The sequence below is a fragment of the Homalodisca vitripennis genome, unplaced genomic scaffold (assembly GCF_021130785.1).
Source record: "Homalodisca vitripennis isolate AUS2020 unplaced genomic scaffold, UT_GWSS_2.1 ScUCBcl_676;HRSCAF=3207, whole genome shotgun sequence".
Lineage (NCBI taxonomy): Eukaryota > Metazoa > Arthropoda > Insecta > Hemiptera > Cicadellidae > Homalodisca > Homalodisca vitripennis.
Window position 1 is genome coordinate 72501 of NW_025776798.1, and position 20127 is coordinate 92627.

Sequence of the window (20127 nt, forward strand, 5' to 3'; positions counted from 1 at the left end):
AAAAACATATGTCTTGAAAAATACAAGAGATCAGATTTTAAAGGCCAGGAAGTATGCCTACTGTATATGTAAAAATTTATATTTAACTAGATTAAAGGCAGTAGTAACGGTGAATTTTGTAGAGGTCCAGGCTCATTATTTACTAAATAATTTTGGTTCTTCTGCATAAAAATAGTTTCGTAAGCATCAAGGAATTTGTTGTTTTTGACTTCTTTTAATAATTTGACTTGTGAAAAGCAGTGTCCAGTATGAAGTGCATGTTTCGCCATGGCCGATCCAACAAGAGGAAAGATATATTAAGCATCTAGTGCATGATATTTATTTTTCTAAATTTATTACTTAAATTAACCATTTTTTGTAACTCGAAGTTACTATTTTTACCTTGGTATGTCTACTGAGTTCACTTATATAACTCACAACACAGAAATTCGAAAAATGTTCGACTCCTCCACCAACGAGTCAACAAAAATCTACTGAACCAGCAGAGAATCTGCTGCCATGTTCACTTTACTCCTTGTGCCAGTGGCTCAAACATAAGTTGATCATTTTACCATATCTCAGAATTGTGTTATTTGGTTTGTTTCATAATAGGCTTAACTACAAATAACGCAGCTGTGGTGGGAAGGGCTGAGCCGATGCGAATGTTGAGTTTTAGCTCCAGTTCACCTACCCTTTACTTGCAGCATCTGAAATCTGATGCTGTTGCAGACTTCGACTTCTGAAATCTGGAGTCATGTTCGTCTGAAGCGATCCAAAAAACCGCCGGCAACAAAGAACGAAGAAGCTCAAAACGAAACCCCCGCATCGTTTCAAGATCAGACACCTTAAAGTAAGGCAATCTAGGTGAAGAGGTATTCTCATTGTCTCATGTGCTGCACAACTGAGTGCACTACGATGACGATCCTAAAACACGGTGGAGCTACCGAGTCTTCTACACACAACGCAGCTATGGAGGGAAGGGTTGATTCAATGCGAATGTTAAGTTTAGCTCCAGTTCACCTTCCTCTTACGTGCAGCATATGATGCTGTTGCAGACTTGACTCCTAAAATCAGTTGCTGTTGCAGACTTGACTCCTAAAATCAGTTGCTGTTGCAGACTTGACTCCTAAAATCTGTTGCTGTTGCAGACTTGACTCCTAAAATCTGGGGTCATGCTCGTCTGAAGGTATAAAAAAGCACTGAATCTTCTACACATAACGCAGCTTTTTGGTGGTAAGCCAACATGACCAGATTTTCAGGAGTCAAGTCTGCAACAGCAACAGATTTCAGAAGTTAAGTATGCAAAAGCATCAGATTTCAGGAGTCAATTCTGCACTAGCATCAGATGCTGCTAGAAGGTGAACTGGAGCTAAACTCAGGCTTAGCCAACTGATATTTTAGTCAATGAAAATGCTATTTTACGATACACTCTTCTACGATTACACCAGTTAGGGCGAGGAGGCTGGAGAACATCGCGGCCGACCCGCCCCAGACCCCAGTGCCCCGGGGCGCCCCGTTCCTCCGACAATGGCCACTCGAGACCCAAGGGGGTGTTGACAGCCGGAATAACATTTGACGGAAAACTTAATTCTCCATTAATTCATAACGGAATGGCTGGCAGGCAGGCGGGGGGAGGGAGCGTGTACGCGTGGGTGCGTGCATTGTCACCGGCTCAATCCTACTCTGGGTGTCTCAACTGCTTCCTTACACTTCACACTCCATGTACCTTACACTGTACCGTGTGTGCCTTGTCATTGTACAGGGTGTCCCGTAACTCTATGTGGCCAAAGGGTGTAACGTGTTATTGCTCAGGTCAAGACAGACATATTACACCATATGAATATCAGTCTACGATGCTTATCGTTTCACATCTATCTGTCTGTAATAAAAAAATAATATCTTAAAAAGTAATAAATTAAAATATACCAAATTTGGCTCAAACGTGTATAATAACCAGGGCAGTTACCGAAAAGAATATCATTCAATTATCTTTCGTATTTTACAATTGTCGGCCATTAAATCTTAGAATAGTTATTTTAGAAGATTATATCATAAATTTAATGACACAAAAGTTATTTAAAACCAATAATAAATAACTAATTTAGAGCAGATTTACTGTGACAAGACATGGTTCACATTGAGGTTCTCAGCGAATATCCAGTTATTTATTATTCGATTTAAATCATATTAGTATCATTAAATTTGTAAACCCCCCATCTAAACCTGTTATTCTTGTTAAACTCTTGAGAGAAAAAATGCTAGTTTTTAAGATATTCAAAGTTTAAAAGTTTTAATGGCCGCCATTTTGACAATTTAGACAATTTAATGATACTCTTTTCAGTAACTGGCCTTGCTTTATACAATTTTGCATCAAATTCGGTATAATTTAATTTATTACTTTTTAAAATATTAAATTATTTTATAAAAATCGCATAGACAGGTTAGACCTAACTAAAATATATTAGTTAATTAGCAATAATTGATGTTTGAGGTTGGAATAACAAGGATAACAAGGTTCAGCCACCAATGGAGCAATTGTGTACCTGATGAGACAATGAGACTACCACTCCAACTATTTATAGTGTCTTTGATGTCAAAACGATGTAAATGTTCGTTTTGAGATTCTTCGTTGTCGACTTTGGATCTCTTCAGACGAATCTGACTGCAGATTCCAGGAGTCAAGTCTGAGACAGTGTCAGATACAAAACGCTGCAATAATCAGTAAATAGTAAACTTGTCATCTGTCGCGGACGGATGCCTTACTCCCCAGAGTCACGAGCTGCAGGTGGAACCCCATCTACCACCGAGCCAATTACCGCCTGAGCTGTCATAACAGCTATATCGCCCCGGCTTCTCAGCTGTAAAATCCGTCCGTCCCGGCCAAACCACAGAACACTGCCCGGTTTTTGTGCACCGCGGCTGTACGAGACAATAGCGTCTTTCTTCACCGGTCCGTCGTGTCGCGGAAGAGCTGCGCGGGGGCGGGATGCCGGGCCCTCATTCAGACGCAACCCGCCTGGCCACTGAGCTCTGGAGTGGCCCTATCCATTGTTCGGCTAAACACGGTTTTATCGGTAAAAACTTGGGTCTGTACACGTTTCGCCCAGACCGCACTACATTTGGCGGTTGAAACAAATTCTGCACAAAAAACACAAAATTGTAATCACTGAACAAGGTTTGCTCTACGATGATACAGCTTTCGCATACAATGCCACATAACAAAGTGTTCACAACTAAGACACATTAGTGCTTGTAAAACTCTTTAAATGCATAACAGTCCAGACAATGATAAATAAATAGATACAACGAAGTATCGAAGGACTGGGTATTTCGTAACGAAAGAGTTAACACAGATGGGCGGACAGTCTTTTCACAGTAAAATAAATACAGGTTTTCTCTGGGCCAAGAGAAACCTAAATCTTTGCCTTCGGCAATATGAGCCCGAGAATTGCGCTCCTGTGATGGTGGATGATGTCCTCCTAGAGGAAAATGGTTTCTACCAAGTTCCTAGGGATGTGCCTTGATCGAGGCCTAACATGGGACAATCACATAGAAAGCATATGTTCAAAGATATCTTCGGGCATTTATGCTTTACGAAACGTCTCAAAGTTTTGCTCCTTCGATATATTAAGAACGGTCTATTTATTGCGCTGCTGTGATGGTGGAAGATGTCCTCCTAGAGGAAAATGATTCTACCAAGTTCCTAGGAATGTGCCTTGATCGAGGCCTGACATGGGACGATCACATAGAAGGCACTGTTCAAACATTTCTTCGGGCATTTATGCTTTACGAAACCTCTCAAAGTTTTGCTCCTTGGATTTGCTCCTAAGAACGGCATATTTTGGCCTTGTGTATCCTCGTTATAACATACGGGCTGACTGTGGGGCAGCTGTTCCAATACAAATTTGAAAGAGTATTTAGAGTTCAAAAGAAAGCGGTCCGAATAATTTCAAAATTGAAATTCAGAGATTTCGTGTAAAATGTCCTACAGGGAGCTTGAATTTCTGACTTTTTCCTGTCTCTATATCCTTGAGGTTGCTCTGTACTGCCGATTTAAGTGTGAGTTGGTCCAAGGCAGGGACGTTCACCAATACGGGACTAGAGGCCGGGACAACTTCCGTATTCAAACAACTCAGAACTGCCACGTCCGAACGTTTACCATCCGAGGTTGGCGTTAAGTTGATAAATAAGCTCCCTGATGAGATAAAAAAATCTAAATGATCCAAAAAAATTCAAAGCTCGATTGAAAAACCTATTGGTGTCGAGGACGTTCTACTCTGTTGAAGAGTTTATGATGAGCCGCTGGGATCAAATTTGAAATTAGTTAAAATTTGAAATTAATTGGTTCAATCCTTTAGTTCTGTTCTAAATTGTAATCAGCATAGCTGAAACATTTTTAATACGTGAAATGACTGTAATTAAATTAATTTATACAGTTCGATTTTATCATACTCCCTGTTTTACTGCAATCATACTGCACGCTGTAAAGTCAATTAATAAAAACGTTTCAAGCTAACAAGAAAGCTACAGATAGTCGTGCTTACGATCAATCCGATAGTGTTCTCCACCCGAGGGGGTACTAGTGATTACAGGCCAATCACAACAAGCACAGACAGACACGTATACATGTACGGCCGCCGTCGTTATGCAGTTATTGCAGCTTCCGTGCCACGTGACCCGACTTAATGAACCCCGTCCTCCCCAGCCACACCCTCGTCAACCCTCGGCACAAATTGACTTATTTCACTCCATACAAAACACGTTAAGCTTTGTTTCCCCTGATCTGCGACTTGTTATCTCGATTCTCGACCCGCTGTGTGCTGATCGTGGACCGAGGCGCTGCTCTAGCGTTACACCATTTAACTCCTCCAATGCTACAGGTTGAGGCTCTAGCATTACACCATTTAACTCCTCCAATGCTACAGGTCGAGGCTCTAGCATTACACCATTTAACTCTCCAATTTTAGAGGTCAAGGCTCTAGCATTGCACCATTTAAATCCTCCAATTCTACAGGTCAAGGCTCTAGCATTGCACCATTTAACTCTCCAATTCTAGAGGTCAAGGCTCTAGCATTGCACCATTTAAATCCTCCAATTCTACAGGTCGAGGCTCTAGCATTACACCATTTAACTCCTCCAATGCTACAGGTCGAGGCTCTAGCATTACACCATTTAACTCTCCAATTCTAGAGGTCAAGGCTCTAGCATTGCACCATTTAAATCCTCCAATTCTACAGGTCAAGGCTCTAGCATTACACCATTTAACTCTCCAATTCTAGAGGTCGAGGCTCTAGCATTGCACCATTTAACTCTCCAATTCTAGAGGTCGAGACTCTAGCATTACACCATTTAAACTCTCCAATTCTAGAGGTCAAGGCTCTAGCATTGCACCATTTAAATCCTCCAATTCTACAGGTCAAGGCTCTAGCATTACACCATTTAACTCTCCAATTCTAGAGGTCGAGGCTCTAGCATTGCACCATTTAACTCCTCCAATTCTACAGGTCAAGGCTCTAGCATTGCACCATTTAAATCCTCCAGTTCTAGAGGTCGAGGCTCTAGCATTAAAACATTTAACTCCTCCAATTCTACAGGTCAAGGCTCTAGCATTACACCATTTAACTCTCCAATTCTAGAGGTCGAGACTCTAGCATTGCACCATTTAACTCCTCCAATTCTACAGGTCAAGGCTCTAGCATTGCACCATTTAAATCCTCCAGTTCTAGAGGTCGAGGCTCTAGCATTAAAACATTTAACTCCTCCAATTCTAGAGGTCGAGGCTCTAGCATTGCACCATTTAACTCCTCCAATTCTACAGGTCAAGGCTCTAGCATTGCACCATTTAAATCCTCCAATTCTAGAGGTCGAGGCTCTAGCGTTACACCATTTAACTTCTCAAATTCTACAGGTCGAGTCTCTAGCATTACAACATTTAACTCTCCAATTCTAGAGGTCGAGGCTCTAGCATTGCACCATTTAACTCTCCAATTCTAGAGGTCGAGACTCTAGCATTACACCATTTAACTCTCCAATTCTAGAGGTCAAGGCTCTAGCATTGCACCATTTAAATCCTCCCAATTCTACAGGTCAAGGCTCTAGCATTACACCATTTAACTCTCCAATTCTAGAGGTCGAGGCTCTAGCATTGCACCATTTAACTCCTCCAATTCTACAGGTCAAGGCTCTAGCATTGTACAATTTAATTCCTCCAATTCCACAGGTCGAGGCTATAGCATTACATCATTTAATTCCTCCAATTTTACCAACAATGCTGCTGAAATGCGGTAAAAGGGAAAGATTTAATGCGGTTTTTAGTTCCAATTCCTCAGAAAGTTACAATGTTTCCTTATCCTCTAGATCAAGATCTCTTAGGAGGAACGACTGGAAAGTAGGGAAATGTACCTGAAGCAGGAATGTCACTGGACGTCCTGATTCTGGGAATTCACAACCCAATTCTTTTCAACAATCATAAAATTCAGCAACAACTTATATGAGTGGCTTATTAGAAAACTACTTTACCCCTGTGTAGAACATTTTCTGAAACACGAAAAATTCATGGAATTTACTATTAAATACTTATTTTTCAGTATTATTGTTGGTGCTTCTGTCTGTCAATAAAGAATTTCTGATATATTTATTTACTTTCTTTGCATAAGGTAAAAATTAATTGTACTATTTAACTAACAGATGTAATTAATTTTTTGTTGTGTTGAGGAATACTATTTAATTATAATCTGTAAACACAATTAATTGTATGAGATTATGAAGAAAAACTAAAAAACAAGTATTTATTACACCAGGTATCTTAAAAGTCCCACCTCCCACCCCCCTACAGAAATGGAATGATTTACTTTGCGGGACGTTTTATACCGAGTTTTTTTATGTATAAAAAATGGTTGATCCCCTCCCCAAAATTGTTAAATAAGAACCCCTAGAAAGTGACACCTCATTTTAAAGGTACTACAAAAAATATTAAGAATGGCACAAACTAGAGGTCTCCAATGTTACTGTATCAATTTTGGTGGCCAATTAAAGTTTGAATTGTTTTATAAAACCCCCACAGTTTAAGTTACATTTAAAGCCAATTGTAAGGAGGATAAAGCATTCACTCACTATTTATTTTGAGAACTTAAGACACCAAATCATAAAACAATTTATTACAAAAATAAAACAACTACAAAAAAACATAGAATTTGTTAGGTTTTGTTTTGTCTGACCGAAGCCCAATAGGAAGTTCTGGGAATACTATAATTTTTTAATTAAAAACAAAATGTATATTATCATTGTCTGAGTGATAGCAAAGCCTAAGCCTATCACTCCTATCACTCGAGAGATTAAAATATTTCTTTTCTGTCAGTCTGTCTGCACAATATATAAAAAATTAACTGACCTAAAGACATGAAAATTTGCAAGAACCTTCATTTTTAAACGAGCATCACCTGCATATCACACCATTGGATTTGGCTGAGCATTAGTGAATATTTCTACATTGGTCTTAAGGGTAAACATGGTGGCAACGAGAAAATAGCAGAATAAATAAACTTGTAAACAAAATGAGTACAATCATATGAGGTTTCAATATGTGACAATTTTACTCATGAGGTACGAATAAAAATAATTGAGTGAATATTAAAAGTTGGCGACAAGATTTGATTAGGCTCAACTTTATTAGCTTTTATTCTTTGAACACTGCATTGAAACCTAACTCAATTAATAAAAATGGGAATGTATTATGTGTTAAGGTATCTCAAGAACTGTATCGTCTGTAAAATTTTAATTTTGCATGAACCTTCATTTCTACATAGACAGAAATTAATTATATTATGGTAAACGTCTAAACATGGATCTAAAAATGGAATATTGAAACCAGAAGGTTCACAGATTTTCTCTTTTGTCTGCCTACAAATAGATATTTGTCTGGAAAATCTCAAGAATGAGAAGTTTTTTTTTTTTGAGATGATAGATTTGAAACTTAGCAGCAAAACTTGTAACGAGATACATGGCTTGAAATACTTCTTAAATTTTGAAATTAGAACTTATCAAATAAAATTCAAAATTGTTACATAATGCAAAGTTATTAAAAATTGAATGCTGAATTATTGTATCAGTTATTGTAGAAAATTTGTATGATGAACCATTTAGTTACTTAATATTTGTTTTTATTGAATTCTTACTAGAAAATACCCATTTGAGAATATTGCCAGAAATGGTCGTACAGTCCAAATATTTTGATTAAAGTTGAAAAATTTTCTTTTAACTCAGGTGATGGTTATGAGTTGAATGTGTTTTAATTTATTAAACTTATTTCTTTGTATTAGGAAACCAATTAACTATAATAACCATTATAATATAAAGTCAAATAAGGCTAGATGTTACAAAATCTTTTCCGGTCATGAAAAATATTAAGACAAAAAGCATTTGTAATTGAACTGTAGTTATTCTGTATTAGGTTTTAAATATTTTATCTTATTTTAGGCTGAGCTTCAGCGAAGCCTATCACTTGAGAGACTGGACTTAATCTTTTAACTTAGTAATAATTCCCAATTCTGATTTCTGTAAATTTTTATTAACTTACTAGTATTGAAATAACTCTGAAAAATGGATTTGCGTACATTTGCTATGGTTTTTACACTGGGGAGGGATTTAAAATTAAAATTCTGAAACGTACAGGTATTTATGAACCGGGTATTTACCTCGATTCAGAGTCTGTACCACTGATAGTAAATTTGTAAGTAAAAAGTTACAAAGCAAGGACAATTTAAGCAACAAAAGGCTTTACCTTAGTGCTGCATAGATGTTATAAATGTTACAAAAAATCCTTTAGATAGTGCAATAATAATATTACACTAAGCAATTATTATAGAATTTGGAATTCTGTGTAAATTTAACACAATACATACACATACACAATTATTTACAATTAATATTCAATAAATTAACTCTCAGTTCTGAGTAACACAGTGAAGAACTCTCACTAAATATTTCTGAAGTTATTAACCCTTTCAGGGCCAGGAGCAAATATGAGATGTTGCAAATTTTTTTCATATTTCATATCCCCTTGTGACTAGTCAAAAGTGCCAGGCTAAAATTGGCGATTTTGCAGTCTCTTAGATTAAAATTTATAAGTTTTCATAAAAATTAGACAATGACCTAAAAGTTGCACCAAATTACTCGTATAGATATATACTATCAACAAAAAAATATATAGATGTAGTTTTAAGTAATTAAAAAATGTTTTAATAGATTACATTTTTTTAATTTTTTTTTAACTAAAAACGTAAAAATAATGTTACTGTGAGAAGCTATTTTATTATATTATACATTTAGAAAGGAACATCCATACAAAATTTTGTGTTATTTCTCTCATAAATAAATTGTTTACGAGACATTTTGTAGAAATAGGCATAATTGTACTTTGCAACATTTTTATAAGTGTCACATGTGTGACAATTACAAAATAAAAATACATAGACCTCCAAAATGAAAATATATTCATATTAATTGTCTACAAATATACCAGGGAATAAAAAAACATAAAACTTTATTAATAATTTGACGTTGTATTTATTTAAGATAACGACGAATATCAAGGAGACAATATATTGCCTCCTGGCCCTGAAAGGGTTAAGTTCAGTACGGGTTTTTTTTTGTTTCATGCCATCAACGGTTTGTACAACATTCATTATCTGATATTAATTTTATACTCTATGACTATTGAAATCAACTTTGACCGTGAAAATAAATGGCTGTTTTGCTTCTTTGTTTTCTATGTCTTGGTTCCAGCTGATATTTTTCGATCATAATTTCAGTGAATTTCTGCTATAAATAAGTAGTAAGTTAGGATTAGTGACTTGTACACAATTTTATAATACGGCACAAGAAAATATTTGTTCTAGCCAAGTCAACGGTCAAATTCAAGTAGTTTTCAATAACCTCTGGGTTTTCACCTTGAACATAAAGTTTTTGGCCCAAATATTACCAAGTTTTTTTGTGCTTATAAATTATATAAATTCATAGAAACAGAATTTGTGGTAAAAAATGTTTTTGTTTAATTGGGAAAAATGTGAATCAAAACTAAATTTAATTTTTGTTCGTTATACTATTCCTATTTTTACATTTTTTACAAACAGGATTGTAGCAAAAGAAGAAACTGAACATTTTGAAACAGTCCCCATAAATCGCCATGGGAGGCGGCAGTGACGTAGTCAGCGAGAGAGTCCAAGGGGTCCGGAACCCCCCCCAAAATTTTCAATTACTTTCTTTAGTAAACGATTATTATTATTTAAATAATTCAGTATTATTGACATATACTTCTGAAACATCATTCTCAAAAAAGAAACGGGTCAAGAACCTTTTAAAGAACAAAATGGGGTCTTACTCTCTGTCCACTACAGGAAAATATCAGTTGTCTGGACCTCCCCCAACATTTTTTCCTGGCTATGTTCTTGATGGCAGGGAGTCTGGTGCTAACGTCCAATCACTGCTTTCTGCTTTGCCCTAGTTCACATTTTGTACCTAGTGATGCTAATGAAACATTTTATCAATCTCTTCATTCACAGTGATTTATCAGTTTTTCATGAAAAGTCCTTCCAACTTCCTTTGCTATCTTTTAGAATTATCAGACCTATTTATAACTTCCTGCAGTTACTGTTTTACTGACATTGTTTTGTTGTTTTTAAAGATCCTTGTACAAGACATGTTGTTTTCAAATAACAATAGAAACAAATATTTCTTGTACAAATGAGTATTCATTTACATTTAGTTTATTTTGTAGGCTTTTAATGGTTTTTTTTCAAATACTACCACATTATAGAGAACATTTACAATGATGTATACGTAACAGTTTTGTTCAAATAGAGTTGTTAAAATAATAAAAACACAACTGTGTTGTCATACAACAAGGGGGGGGGTAATAACTTCATCACGGAAACGCCTGAAGCGCAGTGATTCAACCAGGAGAGGGTTAAGCAACCATAAGTGTAACTACATGCATAGATTTTTTAGTGAAGTACAGAAAACTACTCTGCCATTTAAGGGGCTGGACAAATATACTTGAATTTAAAATAATTAGGCAGCAGAAAATATTTTTATGTGACACTGAAAGAGTTTTTACATTCATTTCATATTTGGAACTATACGATGCTATACAACAACCAAATTAATTAATGAACAAAGTTGGTAAAAATAACATAAATAATTTTAAACAGGAATAGTTCCCAATGAAATGGTCTCATGGATCAAGAATCCATGATTCCCAGATTAACAGTTCATTCTGGGAGGTCTCTGCTCCATCTTCTCCTTGGCCAAAGCTTTCATCTTGATAGACAGAGAACTAGAGGGTTTGGATAGTCATGTGTCTTTGAACGGTTTGGTAATGTTTCTTCACTACTACCAACCATAGAAATGAAATGTTTAGGTCTTTTTGTAGGGTTTGGTTGCTAACATAAGAAGAAGCACCTGTTATGAGTCTTAATGCCTTTGACTGGAAGGCTTATAATTTATTTAATTTACATTTTTTTTCCTAACCAAATATCTGAATTCTGTAAGTCCAGATTGGTCTTAGTGGGCTGTTACAAATAATCAGTTTCTGCTTCAGTACAGAGATTTTTGTTTTCAGCAGGTGCAAGAGAAGTTTGAGGCGAGCGTTTATACGGGAGGACGTGTTTCAAATCAAATCATTTGTTTGTTTCTGTAATGTGAAAGTAATCTGAATAGACTGTCCATTTCGTTTCCCACCAAAGACTTCCATCAGTAGCAGATAAATGATTCAAATGAGTTTAAAGTCCTTTACTTTTAAATAAGCATGTATCTAACTTCAAGCGATTAGAAAGATGATTAAAGATACGTTTGTCAATTCACCAGCATCTCCTGGCTCTACGCTTCTCTTGGACTAATTTCCGTATAAACTAGGAGTCTTACCATCTAGCACTCTTCAATTGATCGGACATATGTGGTTCTGGAGTTGAAAACCTTGCAGCTAAATTTACACAAGTGATGAAATGTTCGACTGTGTCTTCCAAGTCCGTTCCGGTTTTGAAAGACACATTTACTTTAATTTAGTCGGAAAAGTCACTGGCGTCACCATCATAGGGTTGGAATGAATAGTTTAAGTCATCGAAACTTTTAAAAAACTTGATTAACGCCTTTGCAAGAAAAAATGTATCAAGTCAAGTAATTTGGAAGCAGCAGTAAAACTTGTAATATGGCATTCTACTTGTAATAATTTCATAGTTGGTCTTGTATGCTCGGGAATATGGTCCAACCTTGAGGATTAACAATTCTAGTCAGAAGTCAGAATAAAATGCCCTGTTTTATACTTTTTTTGCTTTGACCTTTTATAATTTAGCTATATAAAAATTAGCTTTGAACTTAAAGAAACAAAATTTGTTAATTGTCTTGGCGTTATAGGAAAGTTAATGGATTTATTAGTGGCATGCGAAGGGTTAAAAGACTTTAGCCAATCATGGATAATTTTTGCTATAAATGATGCACCACTATACCGATGTCTAGAATTATATTATTAATGTTATAACAGAATCATTCTGCATATACGCCAAATAACACATAGCACCTTCTGTTGTGGAGTGGTCATTGAACTGCACTGAAGTGAGTGCTGGTGCCGTTATTTTCTATGTCAAGCAGGCCAGCCAACCACAGGAAATAAATTCCGTATTTTAAGGAGAAAATGGAGAGATCATCGACCCAAGCAGTAAATATGTTTTGAATTTAATATTACACAGGCTTTGTCACACAAGTGAGACAAGAAGTTGTCAAATCTATACAACATACCAATGGCTGACTTCAACATTCAGAACATTCTACTCAGAACCATATAAATATTTAAATGCAAAATTAAAATACTTTAACTCTTTGACTAGTAATCCTGCAAAAAATTGTAGTAGCCCTACATGCCGCCTGCAGTAATCTCGATAGCCGTGTGTGGGAAGTGCTATGATGCTAAACAGTTTTCACAATACTGTTTCATGCCAAATAATCTCTTGCTTAAATACGAATGCGATCTAGCGGAATATAAATAAGAAACAGTTTCAAGTAGTTTTTGTTCTTCACACTAGATTGCAGCTGTTCTTTTAGTTATTTCTTTCAGACCCAATTAACGGTATTCAGGCCACGTGACGTTTCCAAGTAATCAGCTGATTCTATTTCTGTTTGTAGTGAATAAAGGTTGTAACCTCACGTTTACGTTTCCGGTTGCCCTGATTGTAAACGTTTTGTTGTTTACCATAACTAAATAAACATGGTTGTTTGTGTAATTACTGATTACGGAAAATGGCACGAGAAAGGCTTAGACAAATTTTTGGGGTAAGATGCTCCCCTGAGACTTACTGCTCAGCATTTTCCCGCCACCATCTCTGCTACAGATAAGGAGGACAAGCCAAAGAGAGCATGCCACATGTGCAGATATACCAGCGTCGGCGAGCAACGGCGCCGGGACATCATGTGCCAGGATTGCAATGTTCAGCTTTGTGTGTCCGACTGCAGTTGTCACGCCTTTCATACCACCAAAGATTTCTGAGGAGGCTTGTGTACTGTTACTAACTTGTACCTTAGTATTGTATTGTGTACCTTAGTATGTTTATGAGAAAATACTGAACATTTTGTCTTATTCTCATATTTTGTAAATATAATAACTTTTTTGCATAGTTAAATTAATTTCTGTATAAATAAAAAAACTTCAATAACGTTTTAACTGGGTGTTTTTTATAACACTTATCCTGTAGTAAACCCAAATAACATAAAAAACAAAATCTAAAATAAAAACACTCACTTTAAGGCACTCTTACTAAGAAAAAAAAAAATACCCACCAGTCAAAGGGTTAAATAAACAACAAATACGAGGAAATGAACACCACTCACTGTTAATTGGTTAATTGTAATTGCTGTTGTGTAATTGTGATGTATGAAAACATCAAAATAATATGCAACATACCAATACGTTTCTATTGGAAGAGTTTAATCATAAGCACTAGGTCGTCCGCATAACATAGTAGCCTTATTCCCCTCTTCTCTGCTTTGCTTAGGAGATCATCCACTACCATCGCCCACAGGAGAGGAGACAAGACTCCCCCCTGGGGGCAGCCTCTTTGGGCCGTGATCGCGGCAGATTCGTCTCCGTACTTAGCTTTCACCTGTCTGCTTTTTAGGAAGGCTACTATCCATTTGACTACATCTGGGGAAACTCCAAAACATTCCATCGCAGTCTCCATGGATTGATATCCTACTCGGTCGAAAGCTCCTTCAATGTCCATAATTTACGCTGACTAGGGCTTCCTTTTTTTCGAAGGTATTCTCCACCTCTCTCACTAAACTGTGGAGAGCAGTGGTGGTTGATTTTCCTTCTATGTAGGCGTGTTGTGTGGGACTAAGCGGGTGTTCCAGTAATATTACGTCCCTTATGTGTCTATTTATTAAATTTTTTCCATAGTTTCCACCATGAAGGAGGTTAGGCTTATGGGTCTGTACGAACTGGGTTTTGTTGGATCCCTGTCGTTCTTCCGCAAAAACACCACTAGTGCTATCCTCCAGTTCTTTGGTATATATCCTAAGGTGAAACTGCTTCTAAACAGAATGCTAAGAGTATTTAATAGTATATCCAGCCCCTCTTGAAGAAGGGCTGGAAAAAACTCCATCCGCCCAAGGAGATTTAAATGGCTTAAACGATCTTATAGCCCATTTTATTCTTTCATGTGTGAATAGTCTGTTAGACTGCTGTCTGGCTTTTGCCACCTCCCGACTGGATCCCCCCCCCCCCCCCGATTAGAGAATATGAATCCTCATTTCGAGTTAGGTGACCCCCCGGGAAGTGTGTCTCCAGAAGTAGTTCTAAGGTCTCCTTCCTGTTCATTGTTAGGTCTCCATTGTCCTTTACTAGAGTCCCCATAGGATTAGTATGCTCCATTTGGAGTTTTTTGAAGCCTGGATGCCTCGGGAAGACTGTTAATGTTTTTACAAAAATTTCTCCAGGTTCTTCTTTTATTCGTTCTAAGTTCTTTTTTATATTCATTTTGGGCCTGTAGATAAGGGAGCCAATCGTCTGTCCTTTTTGCCCATTTTAATAATTTCCTCGTTTTGTTTCTTAATGTCTCCAACCTCCCAGTCCACCACAGCACATCCTTCTTCAACCAGTTTTGCCTGAGAGGGCAGTTTTTCTCGTAGGCCTTTATTATAGCTTGCTCGACTATTTGTGCAGACCTTTCTAATTCAAATTCATTTTTCTGGAAGGGTCCTATTTCTTCCAACAACTCTTCTACTAGGGACTCTCGGTATCCTCTCCAGTTGGTAGATTTAGGAACCCTGTGGGTCACGTATCTTTCCCCTATCTCCTCTATTGGAAGAGTTATGAAGTGACATGTTGAAACCAGAATATATGACTGCATTGTGGCAGATAATATTCTTACCAGACAAAAGTAGGAACGGACAATTAACTGATAACCTTCATGTTAAAGCATCTTTCAATTATCTTAGAGAGTAATATTGAAAAATTTAAAGAAAAGCCATGGTCTGGATTTAAAATTAACCTTTAATGGGGAATAATTAGCTGATTTCAGTCCAACAATGTATTTGGAGGAACGTACACGACCAAAATCACGTTTCACATAGTTCCACACTTCCTGCAACAAACTGAGTACACAACGTTGTAATGAAATAATCCAATAATTGACTTACCACGGAAGCCATTAGGAGGGGGAGGTACTGAGGAGTACACTCCTGGTGAGGAATCCTGGGATCCACCCCTACCTCCACCGAACCGTCCACTGTATCTCCTGCAACCCCAGAATATGTTATAAAATCTACACATTCCAATTTGAAAAGGAAAGTCACAGATGGAATTCCATATATTGAAAAACAATAAACATTTTTTTATTCTTGTACTGTGTTAGTTTTTTTACATCAACAGTCAAAAAGATCAGTCGGGTAACCCATCAGCATGGCAGGGCAGTTTGTTTTGGTTAAGAGATTTGTTCTCAGGTAAAAATTTTTGTCCTTTTTTTTCTCAAAAACAGTACCCTAGGTGAGATAATTTTAAAATATGGTTCATTCAGACAGTTTGTACGCTAGGTTATTTATTTTTAGTAGTTTTTTATTCAAAAGGTGTTTAGTATTTTTTTTCTAACAAAAATATACTAAAAATGTGGTCTGCACAGTGCATTAGTACGTAAAAAATTAACCTATCCAAGAAACATCCATGCTTGTCGATGTCTGTACATATAATTAGTTCCAAAATAAAACCTAATTATGACAGACATAATCTAGCACATAATCTAATCCAAAATCTAACACAAGAGCGTTAAGACTCACCCTAGCATCCTGTGGCCGGCAGCGTTCAGAGACCCTCGCTGGTTCGACCTTACAAACCCAGTCTGAGGTCTCCAGTTGTTGCTGTCTTCCCGGCTCAGGTTCCCAGGCTTCAGCACTCGTGGAGGCTCTCTGAAAAGACAAAACTGTGTCACAATTTATCTCTGAAAAACTTGAAGCCTATATTCACGCAGATTATACTGCACTAGTCACCTGCGATAAATCAGTAGAATCCCTGGAAATAAACACTGTCATATCAGTTAACATCGCACAACAGTATTGTTTAAATAGTGGTCTGGTGTTTAATTCATCTAAATCCAAACTCCTTGCAATGGGAAGGCAAGATCACATAACAGGACCATCTGAATTAGAGAGAGTGGATGAACTAAAACACCTTGGTGTGTTTCTTGACCAAAGTCTGTTGTGGAGCTGCCATATAGATAATCTCTGCTCAAGACTAAGCTGTGACATCTTTGCCCTTACAGAATTAATCATCCGCCTTAAGGATTGCCTATTTTACCCTTTTTGACCAATAAGTAGCATTTTTTCTGTAAGTCTTAGGGGGTCCATCTTGATTTTTGACATGAAATGGAATACTCGTATAAACACATTATCGAACCAGCTAAATTCAGCTACATTCGCCCTGAGGTGACTTTCTACTTTTGCCACAGAACAGGTTCTTAAACTGGGTTACTTAGGCTTATTTGAGTCAAAGCTGAGGTACGGAATAATATTTTGGGGATTTTCTAGTGTCATCAACTTTAATAGAGAATTTCCTCTTCGGAAGAGAGCGTTGAGGGTTGTCTGGGAAATGAGATCAGATGAGAGCTGTAGAGAGCGTTTCTGATCCAGCGGGATCCTCACCTTGGCCGCCCTTCTCATTTTTCATTCATCAATGTTGTTTTTCAAAATAAAAATCTTCCACATTTAAATCATAATCATAACACACAGCACAGAAATGACCTAATTTGAGACTCAACCTTTTCAAAAACTCAATTTTGTATTATGGTCCTAAACTCTACAATTTACTTCCAAATGTAATCAAAAATTCAAACAAATGTAAACAGTTTCAAAAATTATTTAAAGGCTTACTTGATTGGGAAGGCTTTCTAAAGTCTCCACGAGGCTCTCGTGATACCCATATCTTGATCTGATTTTTTTGTAGTAGGAATAACTTAAAATTGTATGCTCTATTGTAAACAGTTGTTCTGTTGCTTTTTTATAATTAGTTTTGATACTGATGTTTTGACTTGCACAGAAAACCTTTGAGTTCTATTGTGTGAATAAATTATTCTTATTTTCTTCTGCGATACGGAATCACTCTATGGGGTGGCCCCTCGATTGGCAACCTCCAGAGGATATTAATTCTTCAAAAGTGAGCAATAAGAGTCATGGCCAACCTGTCTTATTTAGACAGCTGTAGAGAAGTTTTTAAGGACCTAGACATCCTTACAGTAACCTCAATCTACGTAATAGAGGTCATTATTTATGCTTCAAAACAAAACCTGTTGAGAAATGAGGAGGTGCACACTCATCAGACTAGAAGAACTCAGGAATATCACCTACCAGCTCACGAAACCACTCTATACTCCAAACAGCCATCGTTTCGTTGAGCCACGCTTTTTAACAAACCTCCTGAAGACCTTAAAAGTTGTAACCTGAAGACACTGAAAAGACAATTACATAACTTTTCCTGCTAACTAAACAAACATTTTTCTGCCCGTTGGGAGTGATAAGTCCAGTCTGAAGTCATCGATGATTTCCATGTTCAAATTCCAAACCTTCGGACAGTTCAATTTGCAATAAAACTTGGGACTTTTCAGAACCTAAACTGAATTAATAGTAACTTCATGTGCTAAACCTGTTTCAGCTAGTATATTTAAAATTATATGATCAATTCTGCTAGTTTTTTATCAAGATTTTGAAAATAGTTAGTGAACTTTATATTACTTATTCCAGAATTTTAATATATGAGTATCTATATACTTGTGATTGAATTTATTGTTCTTCTCGTCTGCTTCAATTAGTGTAAGGATGGGCTGCCAATACTAAAAAACTTAGATTTCAAAACCTATACCCGAATTATGGTGTCAACTTTTGGTACTGTATGAGGGATAAAAATCTAGTCTCTTGTCTGTACCCACAATTTGAGCTGTGTTTCAAAACAGATAATAACTCAACTTTCATAAAAAGAAAAAATAAACACCACTCAAGTTACTTCCAAACACTTTTCATTTTTTAAACCCATTTTTTTAGCTTTGGCATAAAAAAAAATTGTAATATTTATACAACGGATTGTATAATCGATTAAATACTAAATCATAAAATTCTGCAGTTTACTGAGAAAAAAATTATAACAAATATTAGTAGATTTACTAATAGTAAATATTTTTTACACATTTATAAAAAAAGTCTTCAAACTGCACAAAAAACAACCTGTCAGTTCGAGGGTTCAAAGGTTAAAAAACTCCTCATTGCGAGTAAATACTTACATTGCTCCAGACAGCCTCTTGGCCGGAAAGATGAAGGAATTCCGTGGGGTACTTGGGATCCCTGAACCGCACACTGTAACAGACAAGCACAAGTTAGCTGTACAATGTTCTATAGTAGTAGATATGACTCTACAATGATTGCCTAGTGGTGTCGTAATAGCTTCACTGCAGCTCTTTACTGCATGATCATGTTCACTGTAATGTGCCACTATGCTCAAAGGTGTCTGCTGCAACGTCTATAACTAAAGGAGAAGAGGAGGAGTCAGCGGAGCACATTTGGTTGGATTGTCCTGCCATCGTAGAGACTCGGAAAAGATACTTGGGAGCATATCTCCTCAGCCCCAAGGACATTAGAGAACAGGAGCCCTTAAATCTGATTGGTTTTTGCAAAAGCCTCGGTCTTTGAGGGCATAAATTAAAGTAAGGGAGGCGCAAAGATCCTTTATAGGACTAAGTGCGGGGACAAACAGTCCTCTTCCCTCAGGAAGGAGAAAAAACAAAAGAAAACGTCTATAACTATTGTACACAAAATTCTAAAATGCAGGACTTAATTTCGGCAGCTGAATCAAGATTATTTAACCCTTCCAGACGGATTTATTAGAATGGCAGACTAACCAAAACAAAAATTACAATTTTATCCTATATTATAGATAATGTCTCTTGGAAAGTTTTTTTAGCTCACAAAAGCCCTTCGTAATGCCCGGTCCACGCTCCGTGCTTATCTCAGTTGCCAAGGAAATATTTATAAATGACATTCACTCTGCGGCAGGGGGAGAGGAGCGCCCTTTGTCTAACTCTGACCACCTGCTTGTCAGTCCTGCGTCTCCTACAGAGCCATTACCAAACATATCCAAGGTGTGTATTAATGCTTTCTTGGTGGATACAAATGATACTACGTATCTCGTTATTATTCTTTATCGTGAAGTAGTGTTGTGATTAGTTCAAAATATTTATCTTGTTTTATTGTAAAATATAACTTTTAAGTTTGGATACATTTTAGAATGAAATTGAAATTTATTTAAAATAAACAGTTTTGTAAATAGTTTTTTTTTATCAATAAATACACTAATTTTAAGTAAAGTGCCCTATTTATAAATTGTTTGCTTTTAACTTTTATAATTTAGTTATAATAAAAATTAGCTTTGAAAACAAAAGAAAACAAAATATTTTTACTTGTTTTGGCGTTTAAGGAAAGTTAATCGAATTATTAATGGCGTGCGAAGGGTTAACACTCTCAACTTGTCATGCGTTGGCTGCCAAACGCTAACTCAGCTGACTTACGATCCAATCTCAAGTTTTCCGATCCAATAAATTTGTGCTATGACTGATGAACACTTCGGTA

At 36.6% G+C, this 20127-nt stretch overlaps 1 protein-coding gene across 1 annotated transcript in view; it reads right to left on the reverse strand.

Moving 5' to 3' along the window:
* The window catches only part of LOC124370924 (5'-3' exoribonuclease 2 homolog), a gene marked incomplete at its 5' end in the record, with an annotated part of 58447 nt that overhangs the window by 9752 nt on the left and 28568 nt on the right, over positions 1–20127 (reverse strand). The window contains 4 exon segments of the mRNA XM_046829231.1: positions 15664–15761; positions 16297–16425; positions 18786–18826; positions 18828–18858. Of these exon segments, the coding sequence (XP_046685187.1) occupies positions 15664–15761; positions 16297–16425; positions 18786–18826; positions 18828–18858 (299 nt within the window).